General features: G+C 36.4%; 1 protein-coding gene across 1 annotated transcript in view; it reads right to left on the reverse strand.

Annotated features, from left to right (window-relative positions):
- Window positions 1-1150: 1150 nt before the first annotated feature.
- CCDC6 (coiled-coil domain containing 6) overlaps window positions 1151-20156 on the reverse strand; it is a 54757-nt gene continuing 35751 nt past the window's right edge. The window contains exons 5-9 of the mRNA XM_030030275.2: window positions 19056-19216; window positions 16342-16498; window positions 12979-13079; window positions 9027-9151; window positions 1151-6680 (exon numbers count right to left, since the gene is read on the reverse strand). Of these exons, the coding sequence (XP_029886135.1) occupies window positions 6489-6680; window positions 9027-9151; window positions 12979-13079; window positions 16342-16498; window positions 19056-19216 (736 nt within the window). The 3' untranslated portion in view covers window positions 1151-6488. The remainder of the gene's footprint in view (window positions 6681-9026; window positions 9152-12978; window positions 13080-16341; window positions 16499-19055; window positions 19217-20156) is intronic.

Below are 20156 nucleotides of genomic sequence, written 5' to 3' on the forward strand. Positions count from 1 at the left end.
TACAATTAACTGTAAATATAGTTTACAATTCAACTATAACACTGCAGTTATAGTACGCTATGCCTGCTTTTCTCATCTGTTTCTATCCAAAGATAGTTAATATGATGTCCCAGTATCAAGCACTCACTACAGTTAACAAAGATATCCATACATTCAAATTGGTTAATGCTCTAATATTGATTATTAAATATAATAATTAATGCTTTAATAAGAAAATATGACAAAACAGTAGAAATCGTGGTGGATTCTTAAGGCAAATCTCCATTAGAAAATGACTGAATCCATCAATAGTAGAACTACTTAACTGTAATCAGGTTTGATTACAACAAAATCAAGAAAAGCTGAAGCAGACCACCAGATACCATAACTTTACTATTACAAAGAAATAGCAGAAGCACTCTTTTCTGAACTACAAAATATACATCACACCCCTTAACACAGGCAAGGAAACATTTTTTTTCCCTTCTCTTCCTCTCATACTTAATATCAGATTAGAAAAGTAGCTGTACTGCTGTACACTGCTTTTGACTCAAAACATGTAAGATGAGTTTTCCTATAACTTTGCACAAATACACATCTCTGTCCCTGTGAGCTTAGAAAAACTGGAAAAAAGATGGAACTCTGTTCTTCTCCTACTCCCCAGTAATCAGAAAGTACCCTCAAGGTAAGCAGGCCTACTAAGACCAAAAGATACTGCAGTTCCTCCTGTGGCAATAAAAGCTCAAACTCTCACTGGAAGGCAGCTGTAAAAGGTTAAACATACATGTTTAATTCAGGGGGAGAAAGATACTCTGGAATTTTCCCACAACAGTAGCTCAAGAAATAGAGCTACATTCTTCCAAGATAGAAGCAGAACTGATGGAGTCAAGCATGCATGATTATACTTTGAATATTCACCTAATCCAAAGCAAGGAGCATCTCCTATGCAAACTTTATTATGCAAATAGGATAATCCCCAGATTCCCCACTCAGCCATTTAAGTGAAAATACCAGAAATGGCCCAACTAGAACCGAAGACAGCAAAAATAAAGACAAGCACATATCCTTCCCCGATTCCTAGTTCTCATTTTCTTCCTCTTTTTCCCAGTGATGACAGGCTGACAGATAGAAGGAAATAGACATCCACCCCGTAGTCTTCCATACAAGTAAATACAAAAAAAATCAAGTGTTTATTGGAAGTCTGCATGAAGGCACAGATGAGCTTGATTACAGACACATCGTAACAATTACAAATATATGTAAACACCTTGAGATATACAACAAAGCAATAATACAGCTAATACAGGAATAAAACGTAACCTGCTAAAAAAAACTTCTTTGTATCTGAGGTTCTTTCAACGATAAGCTCCAATTCACACCAACACAGTGTAATGCTTTTAAAGTCATCACTTGGATTCACGCTCAACAAGTCTGCACTTTGACCATTGTTGTTAACCAGTGGATTTATAAATTTGATCCAAATTTGAACACGCTTCCTTCACTGGGATCAGGAAAACATAGAACAACCAGCTAGATACCCAACCAACCTATAATGAAGATTCATAGATTCTCTAAATACACAAGAGCAATCACCAAGGTACTGAACTTAAATATAAGCTTCAGAAAAGCTAAGGATGCTTGTTCCATTTTTACTTGCATTTGAGGAAATTGCTGTATTTCTGCAGGAAAAGAACAGTCTACAGCTGTCAGGTGATTTTTGTTTCTTCCTCCACAGGAGGCTTAGATTTCATCTGAAACACCTGCCAAAACAAAAGTCAGCAATCACAGACTAAAGTGCCTTGGACAGCTTAGGTTTTACCACTAGAATAAAACACCTTCATTTATAGATACAGTATTAATTTATATCGTGAGAAAACCCGCCTTTGCATGTAGAGGACTACTTCCAATATTTCTGTGGGAAGGGGAATTGCTTTTTTTTTGTTTTTTTAATTAGATACCAATGACAGGAACTTAAAAGAACTGCAACACAGCACTTTTTGAAAGGAAACCACACAGAAAAAAACTGTAGTTTTAGTACAGGCAATTCCCAGGCCTAGCCAAAGAGTACTCTGAGCAGCAATTTACTACAGGGACACACAGTTTTCTCAAACTCAACCATCTGTCCTAACTCCCCACTCCTCCTCTACAAAAGCTTTATAACCTCTGGAGCCCAGTTCCAGTGAGGAAAGACTCCTATCCAGGTAATACATGCAGAACAAAACCTAGCACAGCTACAACATTTCTCCCAACCCTGCGGCCACATCATCCCAACCTAAAGATGAGGTAGTACTTTTCTTTGGAGCCCAAGTAGTTGAATAGGAACAAGCACTATTCTCCCTAATGTAGCAGCTATCTGTTAATGCAGTGCCGAACTCCATAGTTTTATCTCCTCTTCAGGGCACACTACTCATGCAAAAACAATAACAGCTGCTTAAAAAAAAAAATCATTACATGAGCACACACTCCCACTTGAACTATGACTGCATCATAAAGGCCACGGTCTGGCATATTCAGTGACTTCCTCCGGTTCACGAAGTAGCAATGACTCTTAACCTCTATTTGTACTGGGACTAGTGGTTATTACTCAAAAGGAATATGAAGGATATCCTGAGTACTTATTACAGTGAGATGCGGAATTTAAAAGGAATTGAAAGATTGAGAACTCTAGTCTGAATCCAAAAAGGGCTGGGAGAGGAATTCAGCTCCTCAGGGAACTGAGGAAACCAGATTGTCTCTATGCGTACAGTCCATTTGGTAATTAGGGGCTCTGTTTTCTCTCTCTTCAAGAGAACAGATCTTTCCCCTCAAGGAGGCTGTTGTAACATATGCACGTATTATAATTTTATAGCTTACACTCATAAACCCGGTTTCTTATGAGTTGGCTTGAACTGGAGAAATATGCTCTGCATAGTCCATGCTCTGTAGACTCCCAAGGATCAAAAAGAAATAGACTGCCATGACTGAAACAAAAAGGAAACATCAAAAAGAGTTGAACAGTATTAGAACTCGTACTGCTTGTAAAACTAAGCATTAGGATTAGAAAAAGGACTACCAGACTGAAACAAGGTCCCTGGTTACATCCTTTCAGTAAGCAATAATCAATACTGAGGATGAAAGACTGCATTCTTTGATTGACAAAGTATTCTAGGCTCTTTTATTTGTCTCTGTGATCAGTTTCCCTTTATTTAACAAAATATCCAGAGTCTATATTGTCTCCTGTCAGCAGTGCAACTTGCACAGATCCCAGGAAGCTTTCTCATTTTCATTGCTTCCAAGACTGCATTTTTCATTCAGCTGAAGTGCACAGGGATTCCACCCAGGCAGATGGATTCCTGAATGCAAACATTTTAACAGGAAAGGAATCCTGTTCTGTTCAGCTCCAACACAGTGACTGCCAATAGAAAAGCACTGACACTTTCTTGAAAAACTCTGATAGTCCTTTCTGCCCTTGGGAATATGCTCTCAGTGGAGTACATGTAACTAAAACAATCTTATCTGGCTGTTAGCTGGAAGGCTATCTCCGGAACAGTCCCACCTCTTCTTCCAAAGAACTTCTCTGGAACAAATTGTGGATAAAATAAACTCTTAATGCTCTACAGAGTAACAGCTGCATTCCAGTGTCCAAGCCAGATCCCTTGAGAGAAAAAGTGAAAAGAAAGCTGCTTGATTGTCAGGGAGGAAAGCACTACTGAAACAGCTAAAAGACTTTTTTTTTTTTAAAAAACCTTTAGCTGTAAAGGGGTACACTCACAAAATGCTCATCACAGCTAAAAATTGCTTCTGTGGCCTTACACAAGTAGTGATGATGCAGTGTGCAACTGACAAGCATTAGTAATGAAAAGGACAACAGAAACCCACCCAGGTTGTTCTGAGATAAAGCAGCCAAGCACTTAAGCCCTCATAGTAAGCTGGACCTCACTGTCAAGTAAGTTTCTCCAGTCTATAGGAGATCTGATAAAATCACAGCTGCAGAATCATAATTCATGACTATAATTCACAAGGAAAACTGAAAATCCATTTACATTTATTAGGAGATAGTTGTGCACAATTTCTCATCTTATTCAAAAAGTCTACAAATAGAATTTAACACTTCTGATTGCAAGCAAATGTTTGTTCAGCGTTCTTAGTCAGGTAAGGCCAATTTAGTGCCTTGTTACACTTTCAAGATTTAGTATACATTTGTCAGTTCTTTACTTTCCTCTGGTAACAGTCCGACTGGAATAGTAAGGAGAGTTCACTAAGACACAATATAACAGCAGCTGAACTTGGGTTACACAAATTCAGTTTTGGAATATGCTTCAAATGTAAATTATTCTAGGCAATTTTCCATTTTAAGATCTTAAAACAACACTGTCAAAGGCTTTCCCCCCTCCCCCCCCCGCATTTATACTACCACCACTATGAGCTTGCACTCTGTAGAGCCATATGTCCAAGAATCTCAAAGCACTTCAGAAAGCAGGGCACCATTTCAAATAGTGGTATACTTGAGCTGGAATCCTACTTATAAAAGAATATATTTTTTCCTTCGTCTTATGTTTACAAAAGGACAAGCATCAAACTAATCCAATCCTATCTTGACCTTAGTCCCACCTCTGACTGCCTCTAATTTTCTCACATGCAATCCTACCACTGATTCAGGAGCTCTGCTTAATTACAATGCTCACAGCTGAGTTTCTTCTATAGAAAGGTGAGCATCTGCTATGGTCAATTATTTTCAGATGGAAGCACTGGTCAAATTTTAGGTCTGTCACGATCTTGAGGATCACTTGATTGGAGAGTCACTGCCATAACTAATGTAATTTGATAACGCACTTGATCCCATATTGGTTTAAGAAGTGTAATAGACTACATATGCATTTCTCTAAACTTGGTCAGAGCTGAAACTACATAGCTACAGTGAGGAAATTCTAGGTTTTTCCTTAAGCGGAACATTTTACAACATTATTTAACTTACTATTTTAATTTAGAGCACTAATTTTATAAAGATTTTCAGTTTGCAGTTCTTACTGAATAGGTGAGCTGCAAACATGAAAATATATGTACAAGTGTTAGTATACTACCAGAGTGCTGTACTTCCTTCTTAAAAACGTCCTTAAAAGCATTAGGCATGTCAAACAAACTTTTGTAAACAAAAGATAAAGTACTCATGTTCTGCTCTGATTATAGCCAGATACATATTCTCATAAAATAAACATTCTCTTGTCATTTTCCATGGCCCACATATCCATATATATATGAGGTAAACCACTTAAAATTATCAATAATATATAAACCTCAGTACTCAACAAGAACCTCAGGAAAAATGTAACTGAGTATGATGTCAATATCAAGAAGTGACACTTTGTTCCACTGCAAAGTGAAACCAATTTATTTGTGCTAAATGCATGGAAAGAATGTATTCAGAATACATTTCTTTGTACCGGCTTAGGCTGCTAAATAACCATTCTTTAGTGCCATGTTGTGCTACTTTCTTGTACTCTGTTTCTACCAAGCAATACAACATTTTGGCTGTTAGGCCAATATATTCCTATATGCTCATCTTATATCTTATTTTCTAACAGACTTCTGAACATTTAGAATACCTGTTCAAACTTTGCTTCAGGGGAGTCACAATTAATATATTTTAACAAGAAAAAAATTATCATCAGCTGTTCTATACAATCACATTGCCTTCTGCAGCAAAAAAAATCAAAGAGCACACTTTAATCAGCGATCAGTAACCTGTGGGCAGGACCACACTTACCGAAGTTAATTGCGACAGATCACACAGTATGGGCAGCTAACAGGTTAACCTAAATGTCATGTGAAATCATCAAATCTTAAGGTCCACGAATTGTACATTCCACAGACTCCAACAAGCCAGTTCCCTCACTGTAAAATTCAGACTGTACCATACATTTGAGGTGCTTTTAAACAGGAGAAGTATGGATGTGTCCTGTGTGCTGAATTAAGCTTATTTACTACATAATACAATAGAGTATGTGTCTTGGGCACTGATTAGGGTGTCTGACTCACTTTTGCACTAGAAGCTGTTATTTCAAATGACTGAAACGTAGTGCTGATTTTCCATAAGCTTGGTAAACACTGTAATATTTCAGAATTTATCATATAGCCCATCATGCCTTTAATTTTCTGCAAATTGTCATGAAAAAATATAAAAAGGTATCCCTTTAATTTTACAAACCTAAAAGCCAGGAAAATGAAGCTTTGGAGCCAAGCAAAACGACATAATGCCGTATTACCAAACAGAGTAGCAAATGTTCCAGCCAGAGAATGGACATACATGTAGTTCAAGTAAACACTGATGGAAAACTTTGTTAAGTTAGTGTTGTAGACCCACAACACTGGCTGCATTTTATACAAACGTTTACAACACAATTAACAGTGAAGCCTATATAACCTCAGTGCAAATAAGTCAAATCCAAATATGCCAAGTAAGCCTTTGGCTTTTAGTAAACTGCTCCATGTTATGAGTCCACTTCTGACATACAGACTGCTGAGCACATGCACTAAGGCTGAGAGGAGGGATGCACTGAATGTTGAAAAGTGGCTGACTGCGATGCTGCGGATTGGACCGTAGGTTGCACAGGTGGTGGAGGTGGTGGCGGAGGTGGCTGCACTGGGGTCTGCGTGTTTGGAGAAGGAGGAGGAGTGGGACGTTTAAATTTGTCGGGGCTGTTACTTCTTCGTGGTGAAGGCCTCTGCAGAACAAATATTGAAATTATGTTTAACACACTCCTGAACGTTAGGTGCAAGTCCTCTAATCAATTTACTGAGCTTGGCAAAAGGGAAAAAAAAAACCTCACAAAAAATTCTGAACAATTATGTGGGAAGAATCCATTTCAAAACATTGCAAGAATCACAATACAACTTTTACATAAAATAAACATTACTCTGAAATAGAGTAGCAAAGGAAAGGGGAAGTACTTTTCACATCAAACAGAACACACATTCCTTCCCGTCAGCTTGCAGGAAATGAACACAAGGCATATGTCCTGAAGATACATTTACCTATGATGACCACCAACCTAAAAAGAAATGAGAGATGCTGCAGAGACAGCACCTCCCAGTTGTGCTTGCCCAACCAGTAGATGCTGACCAATTTTTAACTTTACACTGCTGGCATATGAAGTCCAACTACGTGGTACCTGAGTGTGGATAGAAATGTTTTGAATGCCAGAGTCTGCCCAGAATCTCTAGCTTTCTGAAAGGCTCTTAGCCTACACACTGGAGCAAGACCAAAGCATAATACAAGTTGTTCTTTGGAAAATAAAAAAAAAAAGATTACAACCCTTTGAGCTGCAGGAGTGAAGCAGTTGTTAGAGAGCTCCCCTCAACAGAAACCACAGGTTTTTCAACAACCTGCACCTTTAAAGACAAAGATTTAAAATCCACTTTATCTTTATAAACTGGGGGAGGCAGGGCAATCTTCTTTAATGTTAGCAATGTAAAAGTATAAATTACACTGCACAACACTAACTTCTGCACTTTTGAAACCAAAATGCTCACTACTTACCAATCCAGCATTAATCAAGAACCTCATGGCATGACAAATCACCCACCCACAATTAATAATCAACCATAGGTGATCAGCTCTGGGGAGAAGCACAATTACAGTGCTATACCAATGTACTATAGGTAAAGTCAATTTATTCTGTAATGGAGATCAAAAAATGAACAGTCAAGAATCAAACTGCAGTTCAGTCAAATAATGTATATTGTATCTACTCTTCTGCACAACTATGTACAACAGATTAATGTTCTATGCAAAAAGCCAAAGGATTCTTGACAACTGACTGATGTCTCTAACACACTTAAAATCATTTATTGTATTTGTGTACATCTAATAATATGAAGGGACCTGGTTTCAGTATCGAGACAAAGCCAAGAGCTACTTATCAATACCCTTCTCAAAACAATTAGTATTTTCTCCTGAAGATGATCTTTTTTATAGTGAGTCAATGTGACACCAATTAATTTACAGTTTCAGAAAGAGTAGTATTTCACAGAGACTGAACAGAACAAGTTCCTTGAAAAACTTATTTACAAAACTAGGTTCCAGGTTTTCCAGAAGCATAAAGATCTTCCTGTGATGAACTCATGTGACACACAGTAGTGGGCTGAACCCGGAACCAGGATTCTACCTTCCTGTTAAGCTCCAGCTTCCCTCCTGTTCCACCCACCATTGTAGCATTCCCACCAATCTTTGCTCAATGAAATTAACAATTACCTTTGCATGCTCACCTAAATGATTTTAGAAGCAGCCATATTTTAGCATTCTACTAAACATTCTATTCTCACATCTGAGAATGCCAAGTATATGCAAAAACCTTGCAGGATATTTACATACTACCATACCTGTTGAGAAAAATTGAAATGGTCTTGATAGAACAACTATATGGTATTTTTGCCAAATGGTTAATATTTAGGCTCTGTTTTCTCATTAAATTCCACAAATACTTAGAAAAAACACGAATAAGTAGAAATGCATCAAACATTGCAGGTAAAAAGGGAATAAATCCAGTTGAAAGATATGAGAAATTGCCCTAACAAATGTTTATATTTTCTTTGCCAATGAGAATAGAAAATAAGAGTTAACTGCCTGTTACAGTGACATGATGGTAGCATTGTGTGTCATCCTGAAGAAAACCTGAGCTTGGAGCAACCTCAGATGACTCATCCGTCAGATGGTGGAGACTAGGAGAAAAATGAAAGCAATGTTTTTACTTCCCGGGATAGGCTTAGTAGCTTAGAACATCACTTCTCACACCCTGCCTGCTGATCCGTAAGATGATACCTATTACTGTCCTTAAGATGATAATACATCCTATTCTTTTGCAGAAAATAAGGTTCTCCAAAAAGAATCAGTTTCTGAGGGGTGAAGAGGAAAATCAGGGTTGAAGAAAGCAGCAATAGGTATCTTGGAGTAAGGAGACAAAAACAAACATTTACAAAATGTTTTGTAAAAAAGCTTAAAGACAAGCAATCATAACTTTTAGAAAACAAACTGACATTGGTAACAAGTATTTACTATTTTAAATACTTACTGTAATACCATGGGACGGTCCCATATGTTGCACATGAAGGCCTGGGGAATTGTAGTAAGACATTCCAGCTCTAGTCAGTGAAGTTGGTGGTGTGAAACCAACTGTGTGACTTGCATATGACAGACCTAGAAATTGTTAAAACGAGATAACATCAACATTCTTGTTTATATTACAAATTAAAGTGTGAGGTTTTTAAAAATTTTTTTAGTTCTGCATCAATGATAGGTTAAGAAATGGTAACTGCCGTCAAATTAGACATCTAAAAAATATTAATTGTACTGAAAAGTGTGATGTAAACTTAATTTCTTTTCCTGTCATAAACTACCATATGTTTCAAAACATATATTACATAATGTTAAACAAAACTTTTCACTTAACATAAATGGTGTAAGGCTCCCCTGGCAGCTTAGTTTTAGTCCACGAGTATTGCCATTCTCCTCAGAGGAAATGACTCCCTGAACAAAATACAGTCTGAAGAAGCAGAGAGGTTGTGCCTGGAGAAGCCATCTAGCACTGGGCCACTGCAAGTTTTCACAAAAAGTGGATGTAGGTGGCTCCTCCAAGGCATACCAGATCCACACCCAGGATTCCTCCTGTTCTGCCTCAGCATTTATAGGCAGGGACCCAAAGATCTTTGGGGCTGTGAAGTTAAAACCTTCTGGGATTAGTTGCTAGCTGGACTAGGCTAGCAACTAACATTTGAAATTACAACTTGTTTTATCTACATTAAGGAAAGTTTAATATTCAAAAGTGCTAATATCTAATTCTTCCATCTAAATATTTCCTTTCTGTAAGAACTAATTTATAAAAATGCAGAGTACCTGTATAGGTAACCAAGGTAAACAGAAAGAGCAACTGCTAAGTGCTTAAAGTTCAGACCTTGAAGTGTTCTAAACACTTTGAGTATTTCTCAAAACACCACATTTTCCAAAACCTTTAGCTCATTATTCCTTTCTGACAAAAGTATCAGTAAGGTAAGAGACAAGACTTTTCTCAGCTGTTTAGTATTAGACACTAGCAACTGCTTTGAGAATTATGACCAAAAAAATTTCTAAAGGCCTATTAAACTTTTATACCACCACACTGGATTTAACAGTTTTCACAGTTCAGCACTAAATCAATGCAAAACAGTGCCACTGCAGCTACAGTATGCACCAACACCCAGCTTCGTCCTTAACCACATCTATCTCTGTTTGTGCCGACAAGTGATGAGACAAGATCTTGGGGTGGGGGGGGGAACAGAAACCCACACCCAAGCCTCAGATCACTAATAAAGTCATTTAAGAAAACATACTCCTCTTGCTTCCTTCAATTCTAAGTTTGATTCTGCTACATCCCCAATGTATGTCTGGTGCAAATTATGAGTGACTCCAATAGAATAACTGTCACTTTAGAGTAGTTAAACAAGGCAGATGAACAAAATTAATCTGCTTTTTGACTACACAATCTAATTGTCCGTACAGCACATGTTGTATAACTAAGTGCCTTTGTAAGCACAAGGACAGAAACAAGTCAACGTTCAGGTAGGTTACAATGTGTTGCAAGTCAGAGACAAGAGCCCACAACAATAAAAGGCAAAAAATATGCTTTAAGTCACTTTTGCAACATTACAATTTTGGACTGCTTTGGGATAAACCAGCTCCAAAAGTTTTACAAATCCAGGCCTACGTGGCAGCCAAAGAAGTGATAACAGAGTAGTGCACGTACATCTAAGGTAGCTCATCTCTGCAGCCCAAAATCTCTATCTAGCCTAGCTGCAGAAGCAAAGCATAAAACAGTTTATCTACACTAAAGACTAATTGGTAATTAGAGTAACTAATCCCCAGGTGCCTAGGAATACTTCCACAATCTTCAGAGTTCCATGCACCGTGCTAGAAATCTCAGCAGTATCTCAGCTTGAGAGAGTCCTCAAAAGCAGCATCTCAAGCCACGCAAGCACAAAAGGCTCTGGGATTCAGGAGCCAGAATCTGACCCATTAAACCTGACTGGCTATGCATATGAAATTATAGTGTTTCTAACTGGTTTCAAATTATGTTTCTACAAATTCAAGCACATCATTTCCCAAACGAAATATGCCAAGTCATACAATTACTTGATGTAAAATATAAGCTTTGTATTATTCTGTGCTGATATTTTTGAGTGTCTTCTGTACTACTTTAGATATAAAGTACTCTCAAAAACTATTTGTTTTCATCCATTACTGCATTCATATATCCCAGACAGCTGTACAAAATTCCCTATTGATCTCATTAGTTCTCTAACAAACTGCTGCTTCTATTTTTCTGAAGTCTGAAGCTTCCCAACTGTGGATATTAATTTATCAGATGTGAAGGAGAGTAATGAGAGAAACGATCATTTCAGCTGTGCTATTTTTAACTCTGCTTCAGACTGTGTTTCAGCATCCCCTGTCTGTGGGATATAATTCCCACTAGAATGCAGCACTCTTGTATCAACTACTGATGGGATATAGAGTCCACAGGGAACGAGGAATGTGCTTCAGTCCCAGTGTAGGAACAAACTGACAAGAGTACACCCGCACTGACACATCAGCATCTAAATTGGATGCATTTCTAGGTAATCTAGGATGCAAGCCTATAAGTTACCAGATAATTTTTCCTACACATACTTTTAATTATAACCACTGTATGGACTGCAGATACAATGTGCAGTTGAATATTGTATTATTATGAAGGCTGCACAAGTATAACCACAAACATCCACAGCAGTTCCTCCAGAACAGTTGTTAGCATGACTAGGTTTCTGTACACCCAGTTACAGGAAAAGGATAAGAAAACATACATCGTTCTCTTAGTAATATAGCTTGCAAAACTTTGAATGTCAAGTGATTTGGCTCATTTCAGAAGCCTGAAAACCTCTTGAAAAACTCTATCATAATGCTCATCTCTTAACACTGTAACTGTGTTGTAAGTGTATGGCTTATGGCCATAGCTAGTTTTCACACACGCTTACTCCTTTTGCAACGCCTGGATGAAAACTATTTTGAGCCCTTCTGAAAAGCTAAAGTCAATCTTGAAAATCAAAGAGTTTAAAGACATTTTACATGTTCTAGCAGACCTGTGTAATAAAACACCTCAATCCTATCTTGCAGAATGTGTCAATATAGAGCACATCTCATTTGCCCTTACTGCAGGACTCTGTTCAACAGGTTCTGAAGGTAAACTTGAGAGAGCAGGGCAGGCAGGACTCAATTCATTATGTACAAGTGAGTTTGTGATTGCCATATAACATCCATGGCCAACAACTTTTAATGAATGTCCAAGTGCAATTTTAAGGGATTTTACCTTTCAGTCAATAAATGTGTTAGTACCACAATACATTTCCTTTGACTTAAAAAATACATTCAGTAATTAAAAACTCAGAAAAGGTTAGTTTGCCTTTTTTATACAAAGTACTAGAGATAGGAATTCTTATTTTTATAGTTATTGTTTTACAATAGAAAATAGCAGGAGTACAAAAGCCATTTCTCTACTAAACAGAAATGGAAATTGACTTTTTTCCAACACGTTCAAGATTAGACTTCTATAAGAAGTTCTGATTCAGAGCACAATAGCAGTCTCATTACTAGTTCATCACCGAACTCTAGGAATCTGTTTGAACTATGCATCTCATTGGGCAACTTCTATGGAGGGGGGTCAAAAAAAAACAAACACAAAAGAAGAAACAGTAAGAGCAAATAAAGAGAGAGCAAACAAGAAATAAAAGCTCAAGTGACAGCTACTTAACTGACCTTTAATATCTGTTCACAGTGTAAAAGAGAACCATCCTAAAACATGCTGCACTAGAAGACATCTAAGGCAAAACTATTCTTACATTTGCGATGCGTTTTTTTTCTCCAGACTAGCTTTGAAATGCTACTGACCTAAATATATTAATAGGGCACGTTACTATGTGATGCATACAATAATTTTAGAAACTGGTTTAAATATTTACCAGGTGATATAGGTCTGCTAGAACTTGGTGAGGGTGTATAAGGGATAGGACTGGACACAGTGCGAGGTCTTAATCCTTGTGCAGACATCTCATTAAAATATCTAACAAAAAAAGGTAAAGAATAATTAGATCAAACCTTTTAAAATGTGCCATGTTTTAAATGTTTCACTGTGTTTTTTTCAATTCCCATAAGAATCACATTAGATTAATGAAGGACCAGTCACCTTTAGGAAGTCATGACAAGAACTCTCATTGCTGAAGGCTCAGATACTGGCTTAACTTTCAACGGAAATAGTTGGACTTATCTTATTTGTCATTTGCAGTTAAAACCATACAAGTTGCATACAGTTAGAATAGTACATATTAAGGCCAGAGGTATAAATCATGTCATCCAATCTGACATTTTTGCACTTTACACATCATTTCTACATTGAACTCAATAGCTTGTCTGGCTGGAGCGTATCTTCCAGAAAGGTATTCAGCACTAATCTGTAATCATGAAAAGGGGGGAAAAGAATCATTAAAGTATTAATAATTTGTTCCAATAGCTGATCAGCCTCCCAGTTAAAAACACGCCCTGTTTCCTACTTGAATCCCGCTGGTCTCAACATTTAGCCATTTGCTCACTGCGTCTTTTGCCACTGGAACAGAGAGACATTTTGAACCCAGGACTTTCTCCCACTGAAGATACTTCTAGGTTGTGTTGCAAGACAACCTCTCACACTTTACTGCGATAAACTGAACAGATTAGAACCTCAGGCAAGGCATTTTTCCCCACCTATAATAATTTTAGTGGTATTTATTTGTACTTTACACACTGAATACAGTGAAGCTTCTTCACAGCCATTAAGCGCTATATAAAAGGAGATCAAAATCATACCAATTGCTCCTACTTGCAACTTACTGTTTGTATCTCAAAAGTAATTTCGTGTATTTTTTCCACAGCACTAGGCTGGCAGCTTTCAGGGTGACTTGCTTATGCACTCTCCACCTAGATTTTTCAGTTGTTGTCTAGATTAGAGGTTCCCCTGCTCGCTTTCTCCTGCGCATATGGCTGAAAATCAGTGCACCTGGGTTTATATTATTACATTTTGCTGTGTTTCTTTACACACAGAAAAGCAGCAGGCAAAACTGGCTACCTACTGGCCCTTTGACTCTTACTTGTCTCCCCTTCTACCACTGTGTTCTCAGAAATTACTTAACATTTATTTCCTGATCACAGAAAACAACAAAAACAAAAACAACACAAAATGGAGCAGCATTAAAAATATTCCTATTTGATGGAACTCACAATGATGACTACTTCGAGATCTGTGAGCTGGTTCATATACTATTTGAAACATGTTTTGATACTGCATCTTATTAATTTTTAACCAGGATATTCAGTTATTAAGCCACAACACCTAACTCAGGCAGTACACTGTAGTGATACCAAGGTTGGTTTAAATTTGGGTAGATCAGGTAATAAAAGTAGCTGTGATAGAGAAAATCAGAAAATTAACAAACAGGTAGTTAAAGTTTAATAAATATAAGGGTAGCAAAATTGAACTGACTAGGCTACCTCTACAACATACAGTTACTTGTAATGCAGACAGTACGTGTATTACAGCAAGGCAGTGGTCTTTGTGATTTATTTGTATTTTATTCTACATAAAGACAATTTTCTGTAAGTCATCCTGGTACTGGATCAGGTGATATGGAACAGCAACACGCCATTAGCGTGCTTCCTGGTTTCAGGTATTTCCCTACTACTCCAGGGAACAGGATGGAGGATTGAGAAGACAAAGCTATTGCTAGTCAGGAGGAAGAAGTTTGGGAGAGTATTTTGCATTCAGTAAAGCATTTTCATCTACGCCCATCTACAAAAAATAAGTATCATCAGCTAACTGAATGCAACTGAAAAAACTAGGTATCTGATCCATCACCACCATCGTTTTTAGGAAGACAGTATAAGCTGACAAAAAATTACATTTTAAAATCATTACTGCATGTAGTTCCACTATTATTTTGTCTACACAGTTCTCCTAAGACTAACCACTCTAACACCTGCTTTGTCCTTCCCTTTACCTTGTATTACTTACGCTGCAAATACCTGTTTTGGAGCGATTCTGTCACACCTTTGTAGTACCAAGAAAATCAACATGACAATGAAATTTCTTAGAAGTACAGAAGAGTTAACCAAATTTCCCTGCATTTTATTGATTACCACTACCTACAACTGGTTGACAAAAACATTATTAGGATACTCTACATTTTTGGATTAATACTGATAATTCACATAGATTTAGATTTTGACTATATTTCCACTACGAAGTAAATACTGGCAGAAAAGATTAGGCTAATAAAAGTAGATTCAAACACCAGAATCCTGTTTTTCTAACAATTTAATTTATATACCAGTCACTACATCTTAATACCAGATGCTACTGCAATATGTCAGTTGCCCAGTATTTCATTAAAATGAAAACACTACCTTGAACTTTAAGGGTGTTCCTTGAAACAAAATATCTGGTACTTTGTTTCTGGTAAATTATGGCTTATAACAAATATACCGATGACCCAAGAAGAAATACCTCAGTATCAGAAGAATACACAGCATGGGCTAACTTTTAATTTTTTTTTTTTTTAAAGGACCACTTTAAATCCAAAATAATGTAAAACAGTAAACCAAAATAATGAGCATTTGATAAGAAATAAGAACTTTTTATTCAAAGTGTACTTAAAAACCTCTTTCAAGATATAACAATGTCATATGACTATGATGTGAGAAAACACTAAAAGGCATCATATAAAACCATGAAAAACTCAAGACTATCTGTAAGGTCAGTGCTAGCAAAGCAGCTTGCAGTAGAGGAAAAAAAAAAATTAAAAAATCAAGGATGTTATGGTTTGGACATCAAGAACAACCCAAAAGTTCTCTCTATGGCTTTACACAGTATCCCTTTGTATTTGGCTGAACACATTTTACTTTCTGCAAAGGACGAATTATCCCCAAGTAAGGACGTTGTTCCTACCTCACAGAATTCCTTGCCGTTACCAAATTAGGGGCAAAACAAAGGTACTATGATCGAATTATCCCGAATCTCAACTCCACAGCTATATTTATTTCAATATACGTTATCAAAACCCTAAGCAATCTTCAGATACAAATATTTTGTTTCTCACTGTTAAAAATAATGTGATTTCTACACAAGTTTTTTACAATTCTACTGAAGATATTCCTGGACCATGCTAAAATTTTATACGTATATGAAACCCATATACAGGTTATTTCTATACTTATTCTACAATATTAAAAAAGAAATATGAGTATTGATTAATAAGCTCAATGCCAGCATATCTGGATGGCTAGAAAATACAAACCTTTCATCATCCATTTCCAAGCTGGATTCACTTTCTGACAGTTGCCTGCAGAGTGCTTCCCTACGTTCCATTTCCCTCTGTAATTTTCTTTGAAGTCTCAAGTTTTCTTCTCTCATATGTCGCTCCTCTTCTAAATATTGTGCCATCTTCTCTGAATCTGAAATTCGGAATTTTGTTAAACTTTTATTAAAATTCAATCTCACAGACAGGCAAATATGTTGTGCCTAATTTCACTCAGGTGCTTCAAGAATGAGGGTGCAGAAAATGCTCAGGATGGATCACTCAAAATTCTCATGTCTAAGTTATCAGTTCAAAGTCTAATTCTGAACAGTAGCTACTAAAATAAATTACTCATTGACAGCTATTTTGGAAATAAAAGGTAAAAAAGTAAAAAAGTTTTAAAGTATTTACTTAAATGAATTTGAAAAGAAAGGAAAAAGTAATGAAGAAAATAATAAAACCAAAACCATAAAGAAGAAATACAATGACTCCTGCTCCACTAAAATAATGTTATTCCACGCTTACAAAGATTTTACTGCTACACACAGAAGAAATTATTTTAAATGTGTATTTCCATTTTGAAGGAAGAAGCACAAAACAAGTTCTGAAACCCAAACCACTCAAACTTGTATTAAATTGCTACCGTATATGTATTCTATAGCATTCTTTCATTTACACATTTTATCATAGACACTGGCCAGCAGAACATACACTGATATTAAAAGTCAACAAGTGCTTTACTCTTTACATCAAAGGGCAGTTTGAGTTTGCAATTCAAAACAAATTCAGCACTTCAATGGTCTGGTATCACAGGCTATTTAAAGTGATAAAATCAACTTATGGAAAGCTATGAAGCATTTTGACAGGTTATTTAAATAACAGAACACATGATGAAGACTTACAACACACAATGTATTTTGTGAGGCTTTCTAATGTTTGATCAAGTTTACAGTTAATTCCTTGATACTAAAAAAAAAAATAATCATGATTCATCATGCTTTGTGATCACTTCTTTATGCAGCACCCTTCAATCAAAAGAATATTCCTGTTTTAGAAGACTGTTCCCAAACTATCAACAATATGTAATTTATCTCTCTTCTGTGGAAATATCACTTCTCAATACAACAGTATCACTTACTTAAAACTATTATTACACCAAAACAGTTCCTAGACTAGAAGCAAGTGCTTCAGGAATACAAAATATAATACCAATATCAGAATTTAGGAAGCAGATTTTATTAAGTATTTATGAATAATACTAGAGGTTCTTTAATGACCACATATTGCCAACACCAAACTGAAAACTCTATTTCAGTTTCATCTGCTTGCAGGCTAGCACATCCACCATTTCTGTCAGTATTGCTATTCATATTGCAGCTCTGTTTAATCTTTTCACAAAAGGAAAGAGTACTTTTAATCCTAGGTCTTATTTTCAATGAGAATTTTACTTTAAATGCTTCTGAATTTTTACCCTAAATCACGATAATTCAAAAAGACACCATTTAAAAATAATAAAGAATATTTTAAATGAAATAAGTAGGCCAGATTTGTACAAAGAGTACTTTAAATCTAAGGCCTTGCTCTTGTTCTGAAGTTCAGTAAGTGAAGACTGCAGTGCAGAATTGGCAAGTACAAAGATTAGCAGTCCTTACCTTCTTTTAACTGACACAAATTATTAATACCACAAACTTGCACACAACACCTTTGCAAAAGAGCACCCTCCCATCATCTCTGTCTTTAAGGAAGGCCTCTGCCTCTGGCAAGCTACTTCTCTAAATGGGGGTTGAAATATTCCAGTTAGCCTGTCAAGACCAGCACACTAGAGGGGGAGAACATGGCCTGTTTCCCACTCGCCCAAATTCTTCCATCTATATGATTAGGTACCTACTTACCTATCAACTGAAATATAATGCTACTGACTAGGAATTAGGCAAAACTCATGAAACTCTGATAGAAATTTTAGATTTAGCATGAAGGAATGAAGGATTGGCATTGCAAATATCACAGGAAAATGCAAGCAACCTTCCTGCCAGCTGAGACCATGTGCTCAGAGCCATAGCCTCTTCTGTTGAAAGGCAGGGCAAAAAGCAGGCTTTCCACTTCTGGTCAAGGGTCCACGACACTTTTCACAACAGAAACACAAGGACTTCTACACAACCATTTATTCTGTCTACCTTCCAAGCGATCTTACATAGGTAAGAACAAAATAAGATTACTTGTTCTGCTATATTGTGAAGTCAAATAGCTGCCTGAACAATTAGTCTAACACAGCTACAATTATTTAAAGGCAGCTACCATCATTAACAAGTGAAATTCTTATATACAAATGAATTTTATTTTGCCAGCTGCTAATTCTTTTGAGCAATTCTTAATTTATAACAAGACTCTTACTAAGTAGGCCATAAGTATGTTTTGAAAAATCTATATGTTGAAATACTGCTAAGTCTCTGAAAAAAAAGAAAAAAGATAGAAACATTTTTTCTGGCCCCAAATATTAAAGAAATATTTGTTGATTCTTCCAGATACCCTTCTAGTAAAGCTAAAACCACCAAACTGCAGTATAAAAACATCAACGAGCAATAATACAGCAACTATAAAAATGTTTTAATCCAAACCTACCCTATTTTTGTCCTTTAATTCAAACTCATGAAAGTATATACAAAAATCTTATATTACACAAACCTAAAAAGATTTAAAACAAGTTGTTTACTCACGCTGTAACTGTGCAGCCCTCAGTTGTTTCTTTAACCTCTCCACTTCATTCTTTAAAAATCTGATATGTCTCATCATATTTTCTGGAGAATCTATCTCCATTGATATGTCTCTGGGTGATGGTGGAGCAGATACTGGCTGGTCTAATTTCTCCTGCAAAATTCTGTACAAAAAATAGTTCAAACTTTACCTTCAATACTAATGAAAAGAAAACCCCTTATATCCCCCAGAAAACCACTGCAAGGATTCTGACAAGTATACAAGATTTAGTGTAACTACTGGTTTTGGGTACAGAATTTTGGGAGGATTTATAATGCTTTCTTAACACAAAATAATAAAAGGTAAAATTTATTGTCCAAGCACAGACAGATTTTCTAAAATATTCAGACACTGAAACTCCCAAAGATTTCTGCATACAGTTCAGGAAAAATAAATTCTGGACTATATATAGTTACCTCAGTTTTATACTCAAATGCTACTTGTTCCATAAAATCATTTCTAAGCAAATTCATTTAATCTCCTATGAGTTTTTACATTTATGTTCTTAGAGGAAGAATACATATTCAAGATAAAAAGATGAGTAAAGTACATCTATGGTGAAACACAATGTTCTTCTCTTTTGGCAATGTTTCTGCTCTTCACCATTACCAAAAGACAAAACTTCACAGACATTTTCTGAAGCATAGCCAAATAGTCTCTGGGGGCTTTCTTTGTTTATTTTTTTTTTTTTTAAATCTCCAAACAGAAAGGTATTCCGTATAGTCAAGGTTTCAAATACCTCAAATAACTGACTGTAAATTCAGGAGTAATGAACTTCTCTTATAATGAAATAAGCATATGGTAGATATTAAGTGTTCTAAATGATGATTTTTGGAGTTAACATATTAAGTATTTTTCAGCCTGAAAACATGAAACTGTTCTTCACTAGAAATATGTTGATTGGCCAGATCCAACTCTGTCCTGAAGGGCAGGGACAGCACTATACAAGCACAATTCTGTGCATGGCCTAGTATTCACACGCACCATACAAAGTGGTACTAAAGCATGGTCTGACTCCACAATTTATAACTCCTCGTAAGAAGGCACACAGTCCGAGATAAATT

This window comes from Aquila chrysaetos, chromosome 11, assembly GCF_900496995.4.
Source record: "Aquila chrysaetos chrysaetos chromosome 11, bAquChr1.4, whole genome shotgun sequence".
Lineage (NCBI taxonomy): Eukaryota > Metazoa > Chordata > Aves > Accipitriformes > Accipitridae > Aquila > Aquila chrysaetos.